This window comes from Alligator mississippiensis, chromosome 15, assembly GCF_030867095.1.
Source record: "Alligator mississippiensis isolate rAllMis1 chromosome 15, rAllMis1, whole genome shotgun sequence".
In the NCBI taxonomy this organism is placed as follows: Eukaryota; Metazoa; Chordata; order Crocodylia; family Alligatoridae; genus Alligator; species Alligator mississippiensis.
In genome coordinates this window covers 8,210,872-8,234,236 of record NC_081838.1, presented here as the reverse complement: position 1 = coordinate 8,234,236, position 23,365 = coordinate 8,210,872, and the positions used below count along the sequence as shown (strand labels likewise).

The 23,365-nt window shown below is 46.2% G+C and overlaps 3 protein-coding genes and 1 long non-coding RNA gene across 11 annotated transcripts in view; 3 read left to right on the top strand and 1 right to left on the bottom strand.

Annotated features, from left to right (window-relative positions):
- The window catches only part of HOXC4 (homeobox C4), a 41,582-nt gene that overhangs the window by 534 nt on the left and 17,683 nt on the right, over positions 1-23,365 (top strand). Inside the window, exon 1 of one of the 3 annotated variants that reach the window (XM_059718071.1) lies at positions 21,557-21,632. The exons of the other annotated variants lie outside the window; for them this stretch is intronic. The gene's annotated coding sequence lies outside the window, so the exon portion shown is untranslated. Of the gene's footprint in view, positions 1-21,556; positions 21,633-23,365 lie in introns of those variants that run through there. 3 annotated transcript variants of the gene reach the window in all.
- Positions 2,419-21,248, bottom strand: LOC132245523 (uncharacterized). The gene is made up of 2 exons (XR_009457260.1): positions 21,157-21,248; positions 2,419-2,651 (listed from the first exon to the last, which is right to left on the bottom strand). It is a non-coding gene; the product is annotated as an uncharacterized LOC132245523 (long non-coding RNA).
- HOXC6 (homeobox C6) lies at positions 8,903-13,789 on the top strand. The gene is made up of 2 exons (XM_006278450.4): positions 8,903-12,030; positions 12,686-13,789. The coding sequence occupies exons 1-2, from the start codon at positions 11,631-11,633 to the stop codon at positions 12,997-12,999; spliced, it is 714 nt and encodes a 237-aa protein (XP_006278512.1). The 5' UTR covers positions 8,903-11,630; the 3' UTR covers positions 13,000-13,789.
- The window catches only part of HOXC5 (homeobox C5), a 70,228-nt gene continuing 60,748 nt past the window's right edge, over positions 13,886-23,365 (top strand). For all 6 annotated transcript variants that reach the window (XM_059718077.1, XM_059718076.1, XM_059718078.1 and 3 more), the window contains exons 1-2: positions 13,886-16,690; positions 17,443-21,632. In XM_059718077.1, the coding sequence (XP_059574060.1) occupies positions 16,240-16,690; positions 17,443-17,657 (666 nt within the window). In that variant the 5' untranslated portion in view covers positions 13,886-16,239 and the 3' untranslated portion in view covers positions 17,658-21,632. The remainder of the gene's footprint in view (positions 16,691-17,442; positions 21,633-23,365) is intronic.

Sequence of the window (23,365 nt, the reverse complement as noted above, 5' to 3'; positions counted from 1 at the left end):
TAACTAATGATCCATAGCAATGGGTGTTAAAGATAATGATGCATCGGGGTTTTTTTTTTTTGCGAGCGAGGGGTGTAGCTTGGATATGGTAGACTTGTGCTGGGCTTCGGCACCAATGCAGTTAATTCGGGGGAAGAGGGGCTTGCTCCTGCTGATGTCACATTTGTGCCGATCTGGTTTGCTGGAGACAGCCAGGGATGCTTGCTGCAGCCTGCTTTTGCATTGACAATGGTGCAGTGTTCACGGGGGTGGCGGGGGGTGTGTGTGGGGAGAGGGGAGGGGGTGTTGCTGGAAGGCCTCAGATGCATCCGATGGACCATCTACTAGTTAAAATTAAAGGGGGGGGGGATTGCAAGATGGGTGTTGGGTGGGGGAGGGAATAAGAGGGGGGTGGGCAGAGAGGGCAGGGGCCAGCTGTGGATTGCAAGCCCTAAGCACCAGAGCCAATACCTCCATATAGTTCTCTATATAAAAGAATCCCCAAACTTTTCATAAGAGGAAATCAGGGGGTGTCTACTGAGCACACATGCGCAGTGCGGGCCGCGAGCCGCATCCAGGAAGCGTCCTAGCAGCCGCCGTCTCACTCAAGCGGTTTGTGCCATTTTTAATGAGCAATTATGGCGGGGGGGGGGGGATGTGTGAGTGTGTGTGCGTGCAACAAACACGGCCTTGCACGCCCAGCCCCCACTGCCTCCAGCACATGATTTAAGGCCAGGTTCGTCTGCCTGGTTTTATTCCGAATTTCTTCCCACCCCCCACCACCAAAAAAAAAAAAAAAAAGAAGAAGAAAACACCCATCCTGTGCTCACCCTCCCATCCGTACCTCCACTCACACCCGGCGGCTGGGCTGGGAGCTTCCCACGAACCCGGTTCTTCTCCCCCTATTGTGCTCCTGGCCCTCGGCAGGAGATTGCAAACCTTTTCTCCCGGCTCTGCTCCCTATGGACACAAGTTGCAGGCATCTTTTTACATGAGGGTGCTCCTGCTAATTCCACCTGGGTTTCCCATGATGTTGACCCCCTAGAGTTTTATTCAGCATCTATTTCCCCCTTGTCTTTGAATACCTTTTCCTCCTGAAGGACCTTTAGTGAGTGCAATGGAAAGGAGACTTTCTTCTTACACACGCACAGACACATCTCTATCTATCTATCTATCTATCTATCTATCTATCTATCTATCTATCTATCTATCTATCTATCTATCTATCTATCTATCTCTAGATACCTACCATCTCTAGCTCTCTATATCAGCTCTCCATATATCTCTAGCTCTCTATATATCAGGCTGTCCACACTACTATAGAAAGCGATCCACGTATTGGTTTCACTTAAGGGATGCGCTGTTCTAGCTTAATTTTCTTTTCTCTTCTTTTTTTCCTCCTTCTTATCCCCTCGGCATGCCGGCTTTTCGTGAACTGTGTGTCTGTGTTTGCAGTCGAAACTCCTGTGGCTGGAAGTCACAGTATAAAATGGTGGGCATATAAAATGATACCATAAAGTAAAAGATAAAACAGACGTTGTTGTGACTATGGGCTGGGAAGGGGGGAAGGGTGGCAAAAAAAATTGCTGGTCCCTGCCTTCTTATAAATTATTGAGGGGTCCCAGCTATATGAATGCAATATATGGATTGATCGCCTTATCGAAAGGACCTCTCAAGCTGATTGAGTTCAGGCTTAAACCGTGCAACGGAGGGATACTTTCTGCTTTCCTGGGTTACAAAAAAATACGGCCTCTTCTGTCCTTTAATTTCCAGTGGGAACTCGCCAGAGGTTATCTAAAGTGATCTGAGTGGTTTAGAAGTTCCCTGGGACTGATTCTTAATTTGATTTCTCTGTGTGGCGTGGAAAAAAATAACTATTAAAAAAAAAAAAAAAGGAGAGGAAGAACTTGCTAGGGTTCAAAAAGGGACATGTGCTTCTATCCTTTGTCTTAAAGGTTGTTTTGAGAAATATTGTTAAATCCACCTGATCATTCCTGCCGTGTATTATTATTATTGTTGTTATTATTACTATTATTACTACTACTACCATCGTCATCACTATCATTATTGTTACTACTACTATTATTATTGCTGCTATTCATGTTAGTATTATGTTATTATTATTATTACTGCTATTACTATTATGATTCGAAAAATTGCCGGCGTCTTCGGTTCATGCAAGAGCCATGCGACCTGGTAAATTGAAAACAGTTGCTTTCTAATGAATGGGGGAAAAAAAAGAGGCGAGTTTTATTTGGCGTCTTTCGAGGGGGCAATTTCTGGCAGGCTCATTCCTGAGATGATTTTATTTCTTTAAAGGAGAGCACGAGTGTATCCTGAGCTGGGGGTGGGAAGCCAGGGAGACAACTCTGCCTTGGTTTTGTTTCTGCAAACACGATGGGAGACTGTTTGCTGCGATCTCTGAAGTCGTAAAGACAGTTTATGGGCAAACAATGAGCGTTTATTGGAACCACATGATTACAGAAATAGGATCCTTGAGTGCTTTCAGACTAAATCTGTCTGCCTTCTTCTCCGGATCTCGAGCTCATTCCGGGAGGGGGAGAAAATATTCCTTCTTTTTTCCCCCCTTCGTGATCCCAGGGCATGTGTTGCTTCCGCTGTTTCCGATCGCTCCGTCGGATCCCTCTTGCTTGCGTGAGGCCTGCGATCGCCTATGCACAAAACAATTTTTAATGCATCGATTTTCTACTTAGCCTGACGTATTGTCATCGCTCATACACTTGCAATGCAGAGAAACATTTTAGGACTGAATAACGCCGTGATTTATATTCTCCGAGTTTTGCACACTAAACCAGAGGAAATAAATGGCTCCTTTTATCTATAACATCAGGACACAGGAGAGATTATAGTAAAATAGCCACGTGCTATTGACAGGTACTTTGCAGGGGAAAAAAAATAGAGATTTTTTTTTCTCCCCCTACCGAGCTCGCCCGTATAAACGTGGAAACTGGCGCATTATTGCAGTATAAATTCTGTCGCCTGAATTTCTCATCTTTTATTAATGGAGAGATTATATATATATAGATATATATATATCTATCTATATATATATATATATATATATATATATATATACCGTATTCTAGCTGAAAGCTTAGGGGCCCTCACCACGACTAGGAAGAGCGGAGACCAACAAAAAAAAAAACCAAAAACCCCAACCCCATGTTGTTGGGAACCAGGGATACTCTAAAATTCACTTGATCTCTTTCCATAATGTGTGTGAGCGATTAGATAAGCCTGGGATAAATATAACACGTGTGTGGGTGTGTGCGCACGCCTGTGGTTCATTATGCCAAATCTATAACAGGGTCCGGACACTTTTATTGTGCAACTCTAAATATATAATTGCACTAACAGCCGCGAGGAGCCAGGAATAAGACATCCTCCAAACTTGTGCGAGCGTTAGCCGCGGAGGTGAGTGGGGGAACGAATTGGAAAAGCCCCCTCGGCCCCCAGAATAATATATGGGATATGATAAGCTAATCTTTGCCTTAGTGCCTCTGCTTAAGGGAAGATCGATTTTCAATGGGTTTGGAGCACGGTCACAAATGCAGAAATACATGTTATTTTTGGCCATGTTGATAGCCGAAGCTTTGTGCAGCCAACGCTGCAGAGGAATAAATTTTGGAGGGGCTGGGGGGACTCCTGGATTTAAAGGAATTCGTCATAGGACGAGATCCTAGGGGTTTCATTTATTCCCCCCCCCCCCCCCCCGGCCCTACTTCAAAGCTCCCGAGTCCCTATTTCAGGCTCCAAGGCAATGCTTTTTGCTCTGTTCGGGAAGGAGAGAGACAGATCTGGTTACTCTTAGCTCTTCGGGGGTGTAAAACGCACGGCTCGCTCTGACAATAAAAAGGATCTCTCCTCGGCTTCAGCTCAGGGTGGAGAACCTGAGCTCCGAAAGGCCTGATTTTTAGGGAGGGGTATGGGGAAGAAAAAAAAAAAGGATGGGAGCTATATCCCCCAGTGCAGAAGGTGCCTGGTTTGTGCTAAGGGAGGGTGGGGAGGGTTACATTAATAAGCTGCTTAAAGAGCCCCAAACTTTAAGGTCTGGCTCAGTGTTTGTGGGACCTCCGAAATAAACACAGCCCAGGGAGGGGGGCAGCCAGGACCGGGCCGAGAGATGGGTGTCCCGGGGCCCGGAGCAGTATTGTGGGCACATACCTTGCACCCAATTTGTGCCCCCCACCCGGTGGCTCCATTCGTAACGAGGGAGGGAGGCTGCAAAAGCAAGAAGCTGGGGAAGGGTTGGGGGCACAACAAGGGTCTTCCCCAGAGCTTCCAGTCTTTGGAAACCCCGGACTCTCGTGGCTTTTGCTATTGTTACTCCAGGTAGAGAAATCCCCGCACTTGTCTGGTGGGAGCGTGTGGAAATTTCTGCCCGCTGGGTGTTTATTTGTTCCGTATACTGCCACCAAGTGACAGAAGCTTGCATGCCAGCAGCTGGGGACCGTGGTGTCTCTTTGCTGCAAGGGGGGTGGGGGACAGGTTTGGGAGGGCATTGCAACCCCCCCTAAAGGAGTTGTCTATCCGGCAGTTCAAATGCTCGCAGAGAGAGGGGGGGGGGGGGGGGCGGGAAAAATGTTGGCTTACAATAAGGACCGGATTCCCTGGGAAGTTTTAGTACCTTCAAGAGGCAGAGGATCCTTCCCCCCCCCCCCACTTCCATAATCACCCCCCTATTAAAGCACCGGGACTTCAAAAAGTTTCCAAGAGCTCTTTGACTTTCTCCCCATTCACTTAGAAGTTGCTTCCCCCCTTTCTTTTCCCTCCGTGTTTTCAATCATCCCGCTGGACGTGAACTCATAAAAATAGATAAGGCATGTCATCTCGGCACCGATCTTCCCCCCTTTGAAAATACGAGTGTATTTAAGCAAATCCTGAAATATTAAATCGTGGGTCGATTAAAGACAATGTAAACGTATAAATTCAACAAAGTACACCGAGGCTGTCTCCAAATATATCGTTTAATTCTGCCTAAGTGATCGCTGCTAAAGAAGCCATCATTAACGCCACTAATATTGTTTCCTGAATTATTCTATTTTTCCCCCCCTCCTTCCCTCGGATTAAATTCCGGCTTTCGGATCTGCAAACAATAAAGTATGAAACTGCCTATAGTTAATGACAACAATTTTTCATTGTTGAGTTCGCGGCCCAGAACGTAATAAAAATGGCAACTCCTTTTATTTTTAATCCGTACACCCAGAATAAGTAATTGGAGATATACACGTATGGGTAATATCGCTCTTAATGATTTTTACGCCGGGTTCCCATTGCCCATGACAACTCGGTGTGACGTCATTAATACAGCTATCTTGTATGTAAAAAAAGAAAATGTGTAGGTAATATTTTTTCCCGCCACCAGATACTAAGTCATAAAACTATTTTTATATATATACACACACACACACATACACATATATATGTATACATACATACATATATACATATAGATACACATACATACACACATATATGTATATATAGATATATAGATAAATATAGATTATATAGATAAATATAGATATAGCGATAGATAGATATTTAAAGCCCCCCATAACGCAGCCGTGTTAGTTTGCCGCGATACCTGTCTGACCCGTTCAGACAGGATCGTTTCAGATATAAAACGATCCTTCTCACTTTTGCAAAGCAATATATTTTTTTGGGGGGGGGGGTTGTTGTTGTTGCTGTTTTTAGTTGTTTTTTAGGGGGTGGGGGGTTGCTTGTTTTTTGGCAGCCAGGCTTTCCCGTAAGCAATTCAACCCTCAATTATTGAACCTCCCCCCCCTTGTATCCCCTTAAACACCTTGATTTTGCCTTTCCTCGAGCCACGAGGAGATTCATCCGTAAGTGCAAGTAACGAAGGGACATTTGACGTAGAGTTACATTGCAACTCGGTTGCTCTCCATATATTCCTCAGGCATCGGTAGGTCGCAGGGGAAGCTAAGTTTAGCTGCAACACGGTTACTGGGTCAGTTAAAACAGATCCATTTCTGGGGTGGGGAAGATTTCGATCCTGGCGTCCTTTGTTGCGCTGAGATTCCCCAAGAAATCTGGTGAAGGGGGGGGGGGGAAGATCAATCAATCAATCAATCAATCCAGCGATTGGAAAGAATATTTCAGGCGCAAAGAGCCATTTATTCCCTTGCAAAAGAAATGTAGGCAAAGAAATATAAATAAACGCTTATCGGGGTCAGGAAGAACTTGAGATCTTGGGAGAAAGGGAATCAATTAAATAAAGGGGCTAGATGAATTTCTCCTTCACCCCACACCTCACTTCTTCCTGTTTATGAGACATGTGTTTTGACAGTTTCCAGAATTCAGTCTTTTTTTTTTTCCTTCCCCCCTTCTGGAAATGTTTCCAGGCCTGAAGAATGTTCTTTACAAGCGATGAGAAAACCAGGCTCTCTTTGGTATTTTGGAGCTATTATTTTTGTTTAGTTTGGGAAGAAAAAAAAGGGGAGTATTTGCATTTTTTTTTGACGGGGTGGCTGGGAGGTGGGGCAACACGAACGAGTTTGGCGTACAAAAAAAAGAAGGGGGAAAAAAAAAAAGAAAGCGAAATGCAAGTTAAAATCTGTTTTCTTCAGCCTCACAACCGGATCGATAGGAAGGTTGGGGGCTGGAGAGGAGAAATGAACGGTCCAGCTCATTACACCGAGCTTCCAACAGGCTTTATGGCAAATACTGTCTTGATGCCCTGCTTTTGGAGCAAAGGGATATTGCAGACACTTGCATGGAGACTGCAGGAATGGAGGGTATTTCATTTTTAAAAAATGGCCTTCGAGGAAAGATATGAAAAAGGGAAGTGGGGCGAGAGAGAGAGCGAGAGAGAGAGAAATAGCTATTATTGCTAATTATTGATCTGCGCATCTTTGGCAAGGAGATGCCTTTAATTGGCAAATAAACCTCCCAAATAGCTGTTCCTTTGCAAAAACTATCTGTCTGCAGCGCTGGGCGAGAGTGTAAACAGTCTATCAATCCCTGGGCAGAAAAGTATACAGTGGAAAGAGAGATTTCATCTCTCCCCCCTCTCTCTCTTCCTCTCTCTCTTTTTAATCAGAAGCTGCCAGACTCATGGACTGTAATTACTGCAATAGAGATGAGGAAAGAAGCAACAGCAAACAATACAGCTCACTGACTGGGAAACAGTGGCCCGGGTAGCAGCAAAGCCGAAGCATCTTCAGATACTTTGATAGGGCTTTTGTTGTTGTTGTTGTTGTTGTTTGGCTTTGTAGGGGTTTTTTTTAAGGGTTATTTAGTGTCAAAGCAATATTTGATGAGGCCAGCCTTGCTGGAAAGAGCTGGAATAAATTTCCTGCGAAAGCCCCAGCTAAATAATTACCAGACAGGACCTCACGTGCCTAATAAATGCCAAGATCTTTTTTTTCTCTCCTAAGGCAGAGATAACACGTAGAAGGTGAGATCAGTTGAAACGAGGAAGTCGTGCTATAGCATCACTTCCACCAGCCTCCGAGTATTTAACGCGGACACCAACACGGTGTTATTCGAGGGCTGCAAGGAGAAGACCAGCCATGTATGCACACATGCCTGTGTGTACACCCCCGAGCATGTGGATGTGTGCATATGTAGCTGCACGGGTGTGCACACGCGTGTTCTACACGCCTGTGTGTCGAAGAGTGCGCAGCTCAAGGTTGCGTACACACGTATACACCTTTATATACGCTTTCTAGCCGCTCTTTTTTTTTCCCAGACGAGGGCTGTACACCGTGTACACATCACCCGGAGGCACATAGGATACACCCAGAGCCTGGAGGTGTTTTTAAAATATACACCGAGTTTGTGCACACGCAGTCACACACCCGGGCGCAATTCTGATCTGTGGATTCCGGATATCAGCCCCCTTCCCCCCCGACTCCCCACAGCTCATCTTAATTTTCCCTGGAGGCAAAACACTTCGCCCCTAGTTTGGGGTTTTCTGCGTGGGAAGAGCACCCCCGGCCAACCTGCCTCCGCACCTAGGCAAGATGCCCGGGCTCCCAGAGGGCGGTGGGATTTGCCCTGCAGTTGCATTAGCAGGCTCCACCAGCCGCCACAAACAACTTCATCCCCTTCCCTTCCTCCAGCAAATAGGCAGGCGTCTGAATTGGCATTCAGAATCCGATCCGGACAGTAGCAATTTTATTAAGGCTTTTGGGGCTGTTTGGGAAAAGGGGAAGGTGGGTGGAGGAAAGAGGTGTGGGGGGGGACTGATTTGGGTTTGTTTCCTTTCAGTAATTACTGGGGATAGAAAACACATGTGTTGGGCTTGCATTTTTTGAAGCCTTTTTTTTTCTAAACCAGTTCATCAATTCGCTAATTATAGGTGGAGGAGAGAAAGGGAAGGGGGGGGGGGCGGGGGCAGGAGAAAAAAATTCCGACACAAACACATACACACCCATATATGCGTGTGTGTGCGTGCGTGAGTAGGTGTGCATGTGTATACATATATACCCACATACACATATACATATGTACATACATATATATATATACATACACACACACACACACATATATATATACACACATATGTATGTGTGTGTATGTGTGTGTGTTGGGAGGCTTCTCCTGTGATATATTTCTCCTGTGAACATCAGAATGGGGAAGGGAGAGGGGGAGGGAGAAAAAAAAAGAGGAATATGGCATATGAGTGGTGAATGTTATTTCGGATTTCTGTGAGCTCTTTATTTCTGAGAACAAAGAGCAACTGCTATTAAAGAACTACTCCAGGAGCAGCGCATATTTTCACTGCTGTGTAGCAGTTTTAATAAAACATCTGTTCTTGCTTCTGCTGATGAGTTTACATAATTGTTTGCAGACCAATTTAACCAGAAAGCGCCCTGGATATTTCCCTGTACATGTTTTCAAAGGGGGGGGGGGGGGTGAGAGAGAGAAAAAAAAAAAAACCCTTTGGGAGTGAAATACCTTGATGAAATGCTTTCTAGAAATCCCAATACTCTTTTTAAAACAAAATCAATGGGAGAAATATCCAGGGCATTAAATGTGCTAAGGGGAGAGGCGCAAGCAGGAAAACGCCATCTGATTCTGTTACAGGCTTTTCCTCCCAAGAACTTAGATTTTCAGTAGGAAGAGGGTCCTATTTTAAGTTTCTTTACGGCAGCTGGGTTGTGTTCACTATAAATCCACCAGACTTTTAAGACTTGCCCTCTGTTTACAGAAGTAATAAAACACTTAACTTTCTCGACTCCTAGTCACACGGTTATCACACAGTTCTCCACTGCCAGAGCCCCCCTGAGCACCTAGACCAAAACAAAACAAAAAAAAATCATCCCACCCAGGACACGACTTTCCCCCCAAACTTTGCCCAGGCTGGGATTGTTCTCAATGTGCTTCCATAGGTGAAACACCCCACGTGAACCAGCCCCGGACAAGCTCCTCTACTCTGCATCTGCAGGAGCTGATGCTACTTGCACTCCCCACATTGCATGGGATTAGAAGGGGTACCTAAAAAGCAGGCGACATACCCAGAAGCAAAGAGTCTTCCTGGACAGCCAGCCATCCACCCCATTTCCTGCCCACTGCAACATTTTCATATCTCCTGGATATATCGCTGGTTTCCAAAGTAACCACGCTTTTAAATGTGTGCAGGGAGGATGCGTACATACAGGCAACACGCATCCCCACACACATGATCTGGGGCACATACATGTGTCCTCAGGCATCTGCATGGGTGCATGGCCAGGGAGGGTATTTGCAAGGGGGAGCGCTTTGCTTGTTTGTTTGTGTCCCCAAAATCCCCGGGTATAAAATGTCCAATGCCTGGAGAAATAGGAGAAGCAGAAGGAAACGCAGAGGAAAGTAAACTCCAGTCAATCTTCCCTCTGTGTATTATTGTGATATCTCCACGAGGTTGCCTACAAGTTGAGCTCAGTAGGGTGGGATCCCTGGAACAAGACTAACAAGGTACATATGCTAAATAACGTGATGCGTACTATCACCGATCTGCTTTTTTTTTTTTTTGGTTAGAAACTTTATTTTTTTTTTCCTAGTGGCACTCAGGGGAAGCCTTAATGTTATAGAAGATGAATACACGCGCTTTTTTTTTCAGTTGTAGCCTCCTTTATGGCTTTATTGCTACCATTGATTACTTTGCTTTGTTACAGAGAGGAAAAAAGATCATAAAATGCTCTCGCATCCGGGTTCCTGTTATAGCTAGGGGGGAAAAATATAGCTCCCCCACCCTTCTTTGTCAACTAAAATCTTTTTAGAGATACATCGCTAAGAAGGAATTAAGGGTATTGATTAATAGCAAGGAAACACATGCACATGTTCGGATTTCACCATGCCCCCTCTCAGCCCTGCATCACACCAGAGCACTCTGCCACCAGTCCTAAATTTTCAAATCAAATGTGCACCCGAAGGAAGAAGAAGAAGAAGGAGGGGGGGTGGAGAAGGCCAGGCTTTCCCTTGCTATAAGTGATTTTTTTAAATAGCAAGCCACCAGCATGATGAAGCTACCTCGCAATATTTACAGATCAGCAGGTATGTGTTACATTTAAGAAGCAATTTATGGCTCGAGATTGAAATTAAAATTAGATTAGCTGTCTTCATTTCAATTAGGGCGAGGTGCAAGGCACCAGGAGCAGAGATAATATCATCTTCTCTTTAATCTAACTAAATATTTGCCATGGAAATGTCTTCGCCAGCTGTAAATATCTGGACCCATAAATTTCTGCAAACGTAAACACGAGGTGTTGCCCTCACCCAAGAGTTTCCAATCAACTAAAAATTACAAATAGAAGCAGCTGCTATTTTGGGGCTGTAGTTATTGTGGAAGATGTACACCCTGGCAGGACCAAATGGTCAGGGGACTATTGGAGACAGAAATATCCAACAGCCCTAAAAGAAAGCCTCAACTTTGGGGTTAAACGTGAGTTGTTCGGAAGATTTGCTGTCTTTTATTCCAGTTTTTCTCCCCAACACCTTGAATTCTCTACAGGACACACTATCCATTCAGCAGTCGCCATGTTTTGTTCCCTCTTTCTGTCATATTTTCTCCCAAAGAACACAACCATTTGATTCCCTCATATTGACCAGTGCGACGTGAAAAGAAGAAGAGAGGAGGAAAAAAAAACGAAGAGAATTTATAGCTTAATATTCTGTGGACATCTGTGATTTATTACTTTGAATGCTGGGCTATTTTGTTACCAGATATTAAGAAAACATTAAAAAAAAAAAGACTGTGGTGCTAAAGCACAGTGTCCATTTAAAAAAAAAAACGGAGGGAAAGAGAGGAGGAAAAAAGTTAGATCTGGCTGTGAAATTTCAAATTGAATTTAGGCTTTTTTTTTTTTTTTTTGCCTAACAGCCCTCCCCCTCCCCTGCAGCCCCTCACCCTTGCTCCCCCCTCCCCAAACCACCTTATATTTAGAATTTCAAGACTTACTTTCAATGCATACTTAGTTTCAACTGGGGAATCAACAGAAGCAAAAGCAATTTTTCCCTTTCTTGACATCTAGCTTCCTATTGGCTCCAATTGGGTCAGCTGACTTTGTCATTTTGTCTGTCCTGGAGTAGAGCCTTCCCTATAACAATCTAGTTCAGGCTACAAACTGGAGACAGAAATAAATATTAAAGAAATCATACAGCCAGGTGTAGAGGAAGATATGAATTCCTATTTCACAAACCCATCGTTGTCTTGCCATCTCACCAGTGGGCAAGAGGTCCTGCCCAATGTAGCTCTCAATTCGACTGCATATGATCCCGTCAGGCATTTTTCTACTTATGGAGCAGCCGTAGCTCAAAACCGGATTTATTCTTCTCCTTTTTATTCACCGCAAGATAATGTTGTGTTTAGCTCAAGCCGAGGACCCTATGACTATGGATCTAATGCCTTTTACCAAGAAAAAGACATGCTTTCTAGCTGCAGACAGAATTCAATGGGACACAATACACAGACTTCAATTGCACAGGATTTTACCAGTGACCAAAACAGAAACACTTCGCAAGAACAAAAAACTAGCATTCAAATATATCCATGGATGCAGCGCATGAACTCCCACAGTGGTAAGTTTTACAGCTCGGAGATATAAATTAAATAAACTGAACCATCTTTACGACCGTCTCCCCAGCAGAACAGGCTCAGCTACTTTTTATGGCCCCATAAAAACAATAATATAGCTCCTTCACAGTTGCCGCTACAGGCCTTTTATTTGTTAAGTTGTTTCAGGCAAATATGGCTTGTTATGCTCTTTCTAATTAAAAGACTTCGAGAGTGTAAAATATCTATAATAAAGTGCAGTGGGCTCTGCTTTGGAGTTAAGTACAAAATATTACTAGGGTGAAATAAGTTTTAATGAGAGGTGAGGAAGTGCGGTTTTATGGGCAAGGAGGGGGGAAGCTAAAAGCTCCCAACCCCTCCTTGACAGATTTCTAAGGGGGGGGGGGGGATTTATGAAATTGTCTTGCCAGTACAGGAGAGGAAGGGTTTATTTCTAGTAATTAAAGCCCTGTAGAGAAAAAAAAAACTAATTAGATTTTTTTTTTTTTTTTGCTAAGTTTGGGGGGAAATAAAACCAAGCGTTTGCAGAGGGTGAGTGTGCTCAGCCTGGAGGAAGTGGGGGGAGAGAAGGGGAGCTGGATTTGGGGCTTCTTGGGGCTGGAGATCCCTGCCTGGGTCTTCACTAATGGCTCTTAGTTTGGTTTGTCTCTGAATCCGTAGGGGTCGGCTATGGAGCGGACCGCAGGAGAGGTCGCCAAATCTACTCCCGTTACCAGACCCTGGAACTGGAAAAGGAATTCCACTTCAATCGCTACTTGACAAGACGGAGGCGGATCGAGATCGCCAATGCACTTTGCCTAACGGAGCGTCAGATCAAAATCTGGTTCCAGAACAGGAGGATGAAATGGAAAAAAGAAAGTAACTTGAGTTCCACGCTGTCTGCGGGAGGCGGGGGCTCGGGGGCGGCTGCAGAGAGCCTGGGTGCCAAGGAGGAGAAGCGAGAAGAGACAGAGGAGGAAAAGCAAAAGGAGTGAAAATTGACGGCTCTACACCCCCCCCCCGCCACCTTTTCTCCCCCCCCAAACACACCCCTCCTTTTCCTCCAGCCCTGCCCCCCACACACGCTATATTTATCACTGGCACAATTTATATGTTTGGCTCCATTAAAAAAAAAAAAAAGAAGCCAAATGTGGACATTAAAATACACCCTCCCCCACCCCCCCTCTCAGTATATACAGTTCATAACTTGCTCCACAGTCCCTTTTATGTTCCCCTCAATCCCCCCCTCCTCCTCCTCACACACACACACACACTTGCCTATTTATCTAACTTTGAATAAGGACTGTGTTTAAAGCAACACCCTGGTTAAAAAAAAAAAAGAAAGAAACGTCTTCCCCTGTTGTGTTGGGTGGCTCTTGTAAAGATGGACTCTATGCAGTCGGTTGAGCATTATCCTCCAAAAATTAAACCCAGCCCAGCCAGCCCTCCTCCATGGGTTTCCTCCCCTGGAAAAGAAAACCCCCTCTTTCCACGTAAATATAGCATTTGCAAGAGTAACCTACTTGTATTTAAACAATACCCCGGGGTCATCACTGCATACTACAAACTGTGACAGTTTCTGTGTGAATATTTTTAGCTGTATTTGTGGTCTCTGTATTTATATTTATGTTTAGCACTGTAATGTTCAGCAGTATAACGTGAATGGCGTTCTCTAGCAGTAGAAGAAAAAAAAAAGCCTTGTGTTACACTCTCTCATGTATAAAAGTCATGTCAGAGGACTATTGTTGAGTATTTAATAAAACTGAATATTATTTTTAAAGTTTAGAGAGTGGCCTCTGAGATTCAGTCGAAGCCTGCCCCACTGGAAACACCCTGGGAGAAAGTTCACTTCTCCCCTCTGTGTTATCCCTAGAAGTCGGATCCTTTCAGTCCACCCCCCCTTCCCTTCCCCATCCTGCAGACTTCTCCCAGCCCCAGCCTATGCCAAAAAGGAAGGGAGAATACACACAAATATATGTTGCCTCGTCTCCTTGTTTGCATCTCGCTGCCGTGTTATCCCCATGGAGCCACGCATCTACCCGCTTCTTGCTTTAAAAAAATGCACGTCCAAAGGTCCCAGAGGATTTTTATTTTTAATTGAAGTCCTCGCCAGTCAAAAACAAAACAAAAAAAAAAACCCAGAAAAAATACACAGGTCCAACGACTGAAAAAAATGAACGTCTATAGGTCTCAAGAAGCGCTTTTGGGGCAAGGCTGGTGGGCACCCAGCTTGAAGCAGTTGCTCATTTCTCTAGACTTATTTAGACCCTAACCTGGCTAGGCGAAAAAGGAAGGGCGGGGTATAGTGTATAGAGGACTTATATTCTGTATAACGAAGGCTGCCACAGATCCTCGATGCTGTATCCAGGACTGAGGCTTTTAGCAGCGAGGCGGTCATTTTCTATGCCACGTTATTCGGAAATGCTCCAGGCAGCTCTTTCCTGGACCCCCCCTCTGCCAACGCTCCTCAATTGGAAACAAAACCCCCAAAACCTTCCCTCTCATTCCCCCAAATAATATTCATTTAAAAAAAAAGAGAGAGAGAGAGAAGCCCAGAGAAGTCTTTCAGTCCCATCCTTGGCTTATTTTCCCCCCTCTCTGTCTCTCGTGTTCGTCGGCGGAGGAAAAAGCGAGCAAAGAGGCGGTAAAAAAAAAAAAAAAAAATCAACGCCCCAAAGCCGATAATAATTCTGTCTCAGGGTGCAGATGTGTGCAAAAACCTGGAGGCTTGAGGAAAGCGGAGAGAAGGAAGCAAACTGCTGCTTTGAATTTCAGTAGGGGGGGAAATGGGCTTTTTTTTATATATGTATGTAAGTATACAGGAATAGCCATATATCTATGTGTCTATAAAGCGCCTACATAGCCTATAATCCATGGGTAGGATGATATAGCCTTTGCAATAGAAGATCCGCTCCGGAATCCGTAGCAGCACGCCCCGAAAGAGGTGCTGGGGTGGCCACTGCTCTCTCTGCTTCATCCAGGCTTGCAAAAGGGGGGCCAGACTCGGCTTTCCCTGCCGGGATTGCACCCAGCTCCCTTTGCAGGGGATCTTGCTCTTCCACCCCGAGGTAGGCATCCTTTTGCAAGCCATAAATTGCAGGCGGTAAAGGTAATAGAGACTGTAAACTGTGGCACATTACTGTAGCTACATGACAGAAACATCCCGTGCTTAATACTTCAGAGCCCTTGTCGTCCCCCCCACCTACACCGCTGATAAAAGCCATGCAATATTTATGGGGAGATAACTTTATTTGTTTCCCCTCCAGTGATACACACGCAGCGCTGGGTGCAGTGCAAAACAACACACACGTACACACACACACACACATGCACAGATGGGTGTACAGCGTGGGTGCACTCCATGTATGCAGCCCCGGAAAGTTAGGTGATACCCTAAAAAATAAGAGGCGCACCCAGCAAGATCCCATATCCCTGCAGAGCAACTGGATCACGTTAGGATCCGGTGCGTAGGAAATGCAGGGCACGCATCACACCAACGCAACGAGGGATGGAGGCAGCAAAAAAATAAAATAAAATAAAAGTTCCCCAAAGCGGCCTTTTGGGGGTCGTTTAAAAAACCCCCACACACAAACCTCAACGCTTTCCTATGTGCAATGACCAGGGGCATGTGTGTGAGTGCACACCCGTGCACACACACACACACGCACAGGTTGCTGTGTGCAAGCTTTGCACGCCCCAAGAGGAGGGAAGGGCCATAGTAGTGGGTGCCCAAGGCTCTCAAGTCCCCTGTGCCACCCAAAGATGCCCATGCCCGGCTGCGGCTCTCTGGCTTGCCCAAGCCCTCCGGGTCCTGCCTGGGGAGAAGGAGAAGGGCGCTTGGCTGTGGCAGGCGCTGCCCCCCCTCCCCTTGTCCTCCCAGCCCCTCGCATGCCGGCCGGGCTCTGGGAGCCGCTGTACCCCGGGCCTGGCACCAGGTGACGCTGCAGCCTCGCCGTCTCGGTGCGCACTCCGGGGCCTGCCGGCTGCTTTTGCCAACATATCAGATACGTTTCACAGGCTCCCATCAATAACTCCCGGGGTCATCAAGCCAAATTTATGACTGGCCAACCGAGTCACGTGACTCTATTTAAACATCCCATATTTGGGCAGCGCACAGAGAATAAAGAAAGAAGAATCCCCACCTATAAATTCTGCACTTTCGAGAACAAAAACCCCCCTCAACTTCAAAGTGCCACAAATCAAGGGTAATCAAAAAAGGGTGCAAAGCACCCGCCATGAGTTCTTACGTAGCCAATTCCTTCTATAAGCAAAGCCAAAATGTTCCTGCCTATTCTATGCCAAGTTATGGGAATTATGGATCTGTGTCTGAGATTCAGTCATCCAGGTATTGCTACAGTGGGCTGGATCTAAGCATCACATTCCCATCCTCTGGCTCCTCCAACGGTTTGGACATGTCTTCAACCCCTAGATCTAACCCCGATCGACCTTCCTGCACAGTTATGGGTTCTTCAGGGCACTCTTTAGCCAGAGACGACCAGACTCCACTAAATCCAGGGATCTACAGTCAGAAGGCTGGTAACACGGCGCTGGAAGATAGATCTAAGAGCACTGGCGAAATCAAAATTGAGCCGGTGCAGGGAACACAACAAGAAGGACCACAACGACAGCAGCAACAGCCACCACCACAAATATACCCGTGGATGACCAAACTACACATGAGCCATGGTAAACTTTCACTTCTTGATTTTGTTTCACAGGATTTGCTTTGGTTTTATAGGCCATACGGGGCAAATAATAAAAAAAACCTGAGGTCGTAAATTTTACGACCAAGGCATCAATTGCTCGTAAAACTGTCCACTAAAAGGCTTAGAGGCTATATACGTCCAAATTTATGACAGCATAATTGGACCATAGAAACAAAACGTGTATAAAAGGCAATATTCCTTCTTTTTTTTTTTTTTGGTGGGGGGTTAAAAATAACTCGAGATACACACGTTCTTGTAGGGTTATCTTTAAAAAAACATGACACACACAGACCAAAAAAAAAAAAAAAATAGGGAAAATTTCTCCCGCCCATACACAGAGGTATTATATTTCCACCTTCCCAGGAGAAGAAATTCAGCCCCCATAGACACAGATTGCCCTCTTTGGTGCACTTTCTTATTGTTTAACAAGGGGCTAGGCTCAGTTCTCACTCATCTCCCTGCGTTTGATGTTTTTGGGGGAAGCCAAAAAAAAGGGGGTGGTGGTGGGGAAAAGCCCTTTAGTCTCAAGGTGTTCATAAAATGAGAATTTTCCCGATGACCTCTGTCTCCCCCCTCGAGCTGGTTTAAAACTACCAGTGCTCTGGGCACAACTTATTTCTAGTCTGTGGTTTTATTATAATTAAGAAAGAAAGAAAGAAGGGGGAGAGGGGGGGAAAAAAAACCCAACGCAGGATTGTTTTGGCTTTTCATGTGGTGTCTTTTATTTTCCAGAAACAGATGGCAAACGGTCCAGGACCAGCTATACTCGCTACCAAACTCTGGAACTAGAGAAAGAATTTCATTTTAACAGATATCTCACACGCCGGAGGCGCATTGAGATTGCCAACAACTTATGCTTAAATGAAAGACAAATCAAAATCTGGTTTCAAAACAGGAGGATGAAGTGGAAGAAAGATTCCAAATTGAAAAGCAAAGAGTCTCTCTAAGTAGGAAGGCGACTCTCCAAATGAAGAGTCAAAAATATCTCCCCTAGTTTGGTTGCATCCTCCCTTAAGAAAACTTTCCTTTCCTTTTATTTTGCTTTTTTTGGGGTGGGGTGGGGGGTGGGGGGGGGAGTTTGTTGCTGAATGGACTGTGTTACATACTCCCACAAATCCATCAGACAAAGGAGTTCTCTTATTAGTATGCAAAAAACCTGCTGTTAGCTTCCTGCAGAATTTAGTGTATAGCTCTTTAGATTGTCTCTTCAATGTCCGTTTTTGGGGAATAATAATAATAATAATAATAACAATAATAATAATAATGTTGCTCAAAAAAAAAAAAAAGATCCGTAGCGTGAATGGGGTTCTATTTTATCCAGTCCGAAATAACCATGCTCATAGGAATAACATCCATAAGATGTCTGGGATGGGAGAGGAAAAGCCCTCATCGCAAAGTAAGTTGTCTCAAGTCACAGGATCTTTCCATAGTATCGGCTTAACCTTCTGGGATCCAGGATCCATGTAACTGTGTGTGAGTCCACGTCTGTCTACTTGAGCTCTAGCTACATAAAGGACCTTGTGACATCTTCACTTTTCCTTTCTGAAGTCCAAACAGGAAATGTTTACCTTTATCGTGGACTGGCTCTGTCCATGACTTCCCTCCTCCATGCACTTCTCCTCAACCAGGGCAAATACTCTGAGAGGAGGTTTTATTTTTGAAAAAAAAAAGGGTTTGTTTGTTTTTGCTTGGACTTAAGCTTCCCCCCCCACCCCCCAATTATGATTATTTACATATGTAAAGACCTGAATGGACTATGAAATAATCCACCCCGAAACCTCTACGCAGAAGCACGTGGAGGGGGAAGAAAAATTCAGAGAAAGAGAATTCTCTGGACCTAATATTATCGTGTATTTATTTGTTGCCGTCATTCATGTCGATTTGCTAAATGCTAAACATATATATATATATATAAAGAAACAACACGTTTGTACATCTTTGTTTAAATGTAGTCCATTTTAGTAACCTCTCTTTTTATGTTGGTTTTTTTGGGGGTTGTTTTATTTTATTTTATTTTATTTTTTGCAAGACTGTACTCCGTATATTTATTGGTTGCGGTTTCATATGTGAAAGACCATGGAACTTATATTTTGTCATATTGAATAAACGCGAAATAATGCACAAGGTTGCCGTGCCGAGAGAGAGGAGTCCTTTCCCCCACACCAGTCTGTCCCCCTTTGCCACCCAGAGAGAGGTGGGCAGGCATGGAGGGTGCTCTGGCTGGCTAAGTATCTGAGAGTTAGGCCTATGAGTGCGGCCAATATACAAAGCATAAGTCATCTCTGTCTTCAGCTGAGCCCTCAATGAGTTTATCTGAGACTCCAGATCCCTTCCCCTTAGCCGGCAGGTGACATGATCCAGGGCTGGAGCTCAGAAAAGCCTCCCCAAAGTAGCCACCTTGCAAAGTCCCCATACTCTTGGAACAATGTGAAGCGCCCTAAGCAAAGGCAGGTGATCTCCATGGGAGCTCTGGAGTCTGAGTCACTGCAGGGGTCCTGTCCCAGTGGTCAAGCTGGTCCTGGCATGGGTAGGCACAAAATGAAGCCCATGTTTGCTGGAAGAGAGGTTCCCGAGGAAATCCTGGGGAAGTAGGACCCACTTCCCATTGGCTTCGAGAGGTCAGGATTTCACCCGCAGTGTTAGCAGGAGGGAAGCTCTTTGTGGAAGGTGCCTTGAGCTTGCAGAAGGCACCGCGGGGCTGGGGAGGAAGGGGAGCATTTGCTGGGGTGGGGTTGGAAGGGCGGACTGCCAAAAACCCTGATACTTTGCTCCCTGCTTCCCCCCCTGCCCCACTCTCGTGGACAACCCCCTAAAACCCTCTTGCTTGGAGTGATGGGCTTCACATAGGACATACGGTACTCGTGGGGGGCTGGTTTGTGTCTGTATGTGTGTGTGTATGTGAGGGGGGTGTATATCCAGGTTTTTACATAGGTGTCTGGGGCTATATTTGTCTATGGCACATGCAAAGCGAGAGACACACGCATCCTGACACACACTCATTTGCAAACAGAGGCACGCACCCATGCCTATCTGCACCTAAAGGAGACACGCACCCATGCCTACCTGCACTTAAAGGAGACACACACCCATGCCTACCTGCACCTAAAGGAGACACGCACCCATGCCTACCTGCACCTAAAGGAGACACACACCCATGCCTACCTGCACCTAAAGGAGACACACACCCATGCCTACCTGCACCTAAATGCACGCGTGTCCGCATGTGCGCCTGCACATCTACCTGCGCGTATAGCCGTCCACACACAAACACACACCCTCCGAAGGCCATTCCCTACACGTCTCGAGAGCTATTTACAGTAGAAACAAACGCTTGAAGAAGCCAATGGCTCAATAAAACTTTATAGTATTTCCTTTACACATTTCAAACAATGGATCCATTTCCTGAACCTGGAAACAAAAGTTTCTTTTACTGGCTGCCCTGCAAGTCTTTTAAGGGTACAATTAGCACCGCGTCTTCAAATTTCGTGGCTCTATATTCAACGTGCTGGTCTGATGTTGCCTCTGCTTATACGCTTTTATTGTGGTGATTGTATTTTTTTTGGGTGGTGGTGGGGATTAGTTACAAGTATCAAATAATGCTGGCAGAGAGACGGTGGCATTTAATTTTACTGTCAAGACTTGAAAATCTCCCCTTTTTTTCTGTCTGCACTGTCAGGTTTACATCCAGGGGAGTGAAATACTGCAAAGCAAAGCAAAGCTGGGTGTATAAATTTCTGCCTGCCTGGATCAGTTTTTGCTTAACGTTGTGGTCGCGGACTATGTGGGCCTTGGGTAATTTCAAATAGGATAATAGAGACCTATAACAGCTCCAATCATTTCCTTTTTAGGTTTTTATTTTTAACCCATGCTGCGTAAATCCATTGTGTGATTGCTCAAGCACACAAAATAACTTGGCGTATCCTGGTAGCTCGGCTCTATTCCCTTCCACTTTCCCCTTCCGCACTGTATTTTTACTCTTTAGCAATCTCCTCTTGGCTTTTTTTTCCCCTCCCTTCCTTGAATCCGTAAGCTGTCAAGGCAAAATGAGAGTTGACAGCTAAGAGTTAACAGAATCAGACCCACTGTGCTTTTCTCTGCTGGGGGAGAAGGGAGTGTAAACCCTAACACATAAAGCTTCAAACTTTTTTTTTTCATTACCATAATGCGAAGCAGCAGTGTAGTTACTTATGATTAATTATTCGTTTACTCTGTCTTTCCAGGAGAAAAAAAAAAACCATGGATCTCTTTCAAACCCCTCACCACTGTCTTTCTTAAAGAGTAATTTTTTTCAGGACCGATTGTCTCTCTTTCTCTCTGTCTCTCTCTCTCTTGGTGATTATTGTTGCTGCCTGGAGAACTTTTTTGCTACCTATTTCCCTGTTTGCTGTGTCCAGCCCTGCCCAAAGACGTTTGCAAACCCCAAGAAGGAAATAAGAAATTACTTACCTTTCCCTGTCATCCGTGTCAACACAGGGTGAACTTAAAATGGCCCAAAAAAACAAACACACTCAAGTTCCATATTATTTCTTTAAAAAAAAAATCCAGCACATTTTTTTTGGGGGGGGAGCAAAAGGCTTTTAGTTTCACTGAGAAACATGAGAACATTAGGAGAAATACTCATGGCTTCTATGTGAATTTAGTAGTTTAAAACTTTTGAAGGTTATTTATGTGGATAGCCTTAAGCAAAAGCCCTGAATGGCTCTCGGAGAGCACGTGATGTCATTAAACTAAGTTTTATGGTTTGGGGGAGCTGACAAACCCACAATATATTTACATCATATATAATCTTAACTGTCCACCATCGCAGCTGCTAGAGCTGTTTAATCCTGGGACAGTGGGACAAGGCATTTAGTGTGGATTACGACGTTTCAAGCTGCTGGGAGTGAAGGTACATCTCCCCAAATGGATCCCAAGCGATCTCAGTAAGTTCGTTTTTTCCCCCACTTCTCGCTCGCTCGCTGAGTCTTGAAATCGTGGGCCCTGGATCGGACTGAAAGGGGTGCTTTGGAGGGCAGTGGATGGGGCTGCCTTCCCTGGAGGGCTTCGGGTGGTGTTGGGAGGGGGGGTCTGGGTTTTTTGGGGAGGGGGGGTTGTTGTTTTTTTGCTGTGTGGTAGGCTGGGCTGTGTGCAGGTTGGAAGGAGTCCAGAGGGCTAGCAGAGGAGCAGAAGCCTTATCAGGGAGGAATATCAGATCCACCCCCCGGCCCATCCTCAGGGCTTGTGAACGAGAGATAAGGCCGGTGAGGTCTGTACATCACAGCTGAAGCAGAGACCCACCCCCACTCCCCCAGCTCACTACAGAGACAATAAAGCCCTTGAAGGCAGCTTCCACCCCGAGCTGAAAACTGAGCAGAAAGTTTCGGCTTGGCTTTGAGTTCTTGGGATGGGTTTTTTGAAGGTCTCCACGGGCAGAGTTTGCTTTTAAAAAAAAGAGAGAAGAAAGAAAGAAAGAGAGGTGGCTGGGTGGTGAGAGACATGCGCACTGGTGCTGGGTCTGGGCGCTGCAGGTGTGATGGGGCGGTGTACTCTGCAAGGTAGGCAGGGGCTGGCTCTAGGCCGGGGCCCAGAGAGGCAGCAGGAGAGATGCTAGCGCTGGAGTGGGCCCACAGAGCTGACTCGGGGTCCCTCTGCCTCTTGGCACCCCGGGGGGAATGCCCCTGCTGCCCCCACGCGTGTCTGGAGCAAGGCCGCCTTGGTGGCTCCAGGATCTCAGCTCTGCTGAGAGGTGGAGATGTCCCCTGGAGCTGGGTTTGCAAACGTGGGGCAGACGGGGCCTGTGCACAAATCACGCGTGTCGCCTCCACGGAGCGGGGGCTCAACTGAAAAAGACGGGGGAGGGGGACCATCTGGGAGAGAGGACCCCTCACCATCATCACCCCAGATTCAGCTCGGGCTGGCTCAGGCTCAGGCTCCCTTCCTCTTGGCTTCCACATCACATCCCCTGTGCCCCCCCCCCGCCCCGCGTGTCCGCGCTGCTGCGTGGCTTCTGGTGCACTTGGGTCCCACGAGTGTCTTCCCGCGTCCCCTGCGTGACCCTGCGGAGGGGAAGGGGGGCTCTAATAGCTGGAAGTGGGGGGAGAGTAGTGGGAAGGGGGTTTTCTTGGGGTCAGCTGGGAAATACGTTGCTAAAGGTGAAACTGTAAGGCCAGATATTCCCTCTCCCCTTCCCCCCACCCATAACCAGCAAAGCCCCCCTGCCCCCACCCTCAGGGAGAGCTCTAGGCTCTCATCACCCAGCCGGTCCCAGCGAGAACAATAGAGACCCCCCTCCCCTCCCACCGAGGACAATGGAGACCCCCTATTGTTCTCCCCAGGAGCCGGGTGGGCGCGGAGGTGCTGGCACTGGAGATGCTGGGGGGCCCGATTCTGACAGGGAAGGGCCCGATCCGGTCCCCCAAAGGGAGTGCGGGGTGGGGGTGGTAAAGAGGACCTGGTGGTGAGAGGGGCCTTCAGGATGGCAGCCTGGAAAGGGCTTGTAGGGAGGAGGGCAGGGTTGCCCAGGACCCCCGATGTCCAGCCGCTGATCTAGGACCTCTCCATCCCGTGCCCTGGGTGGGCCGCTGCAGAATCTGTGCCCCTGCTGCAGGCCCCGGCCTGTGCAAAGATCTCAGGTGTTTCCACCGATTTATTGATGGTGTTGGGGAACCTGCTCCGA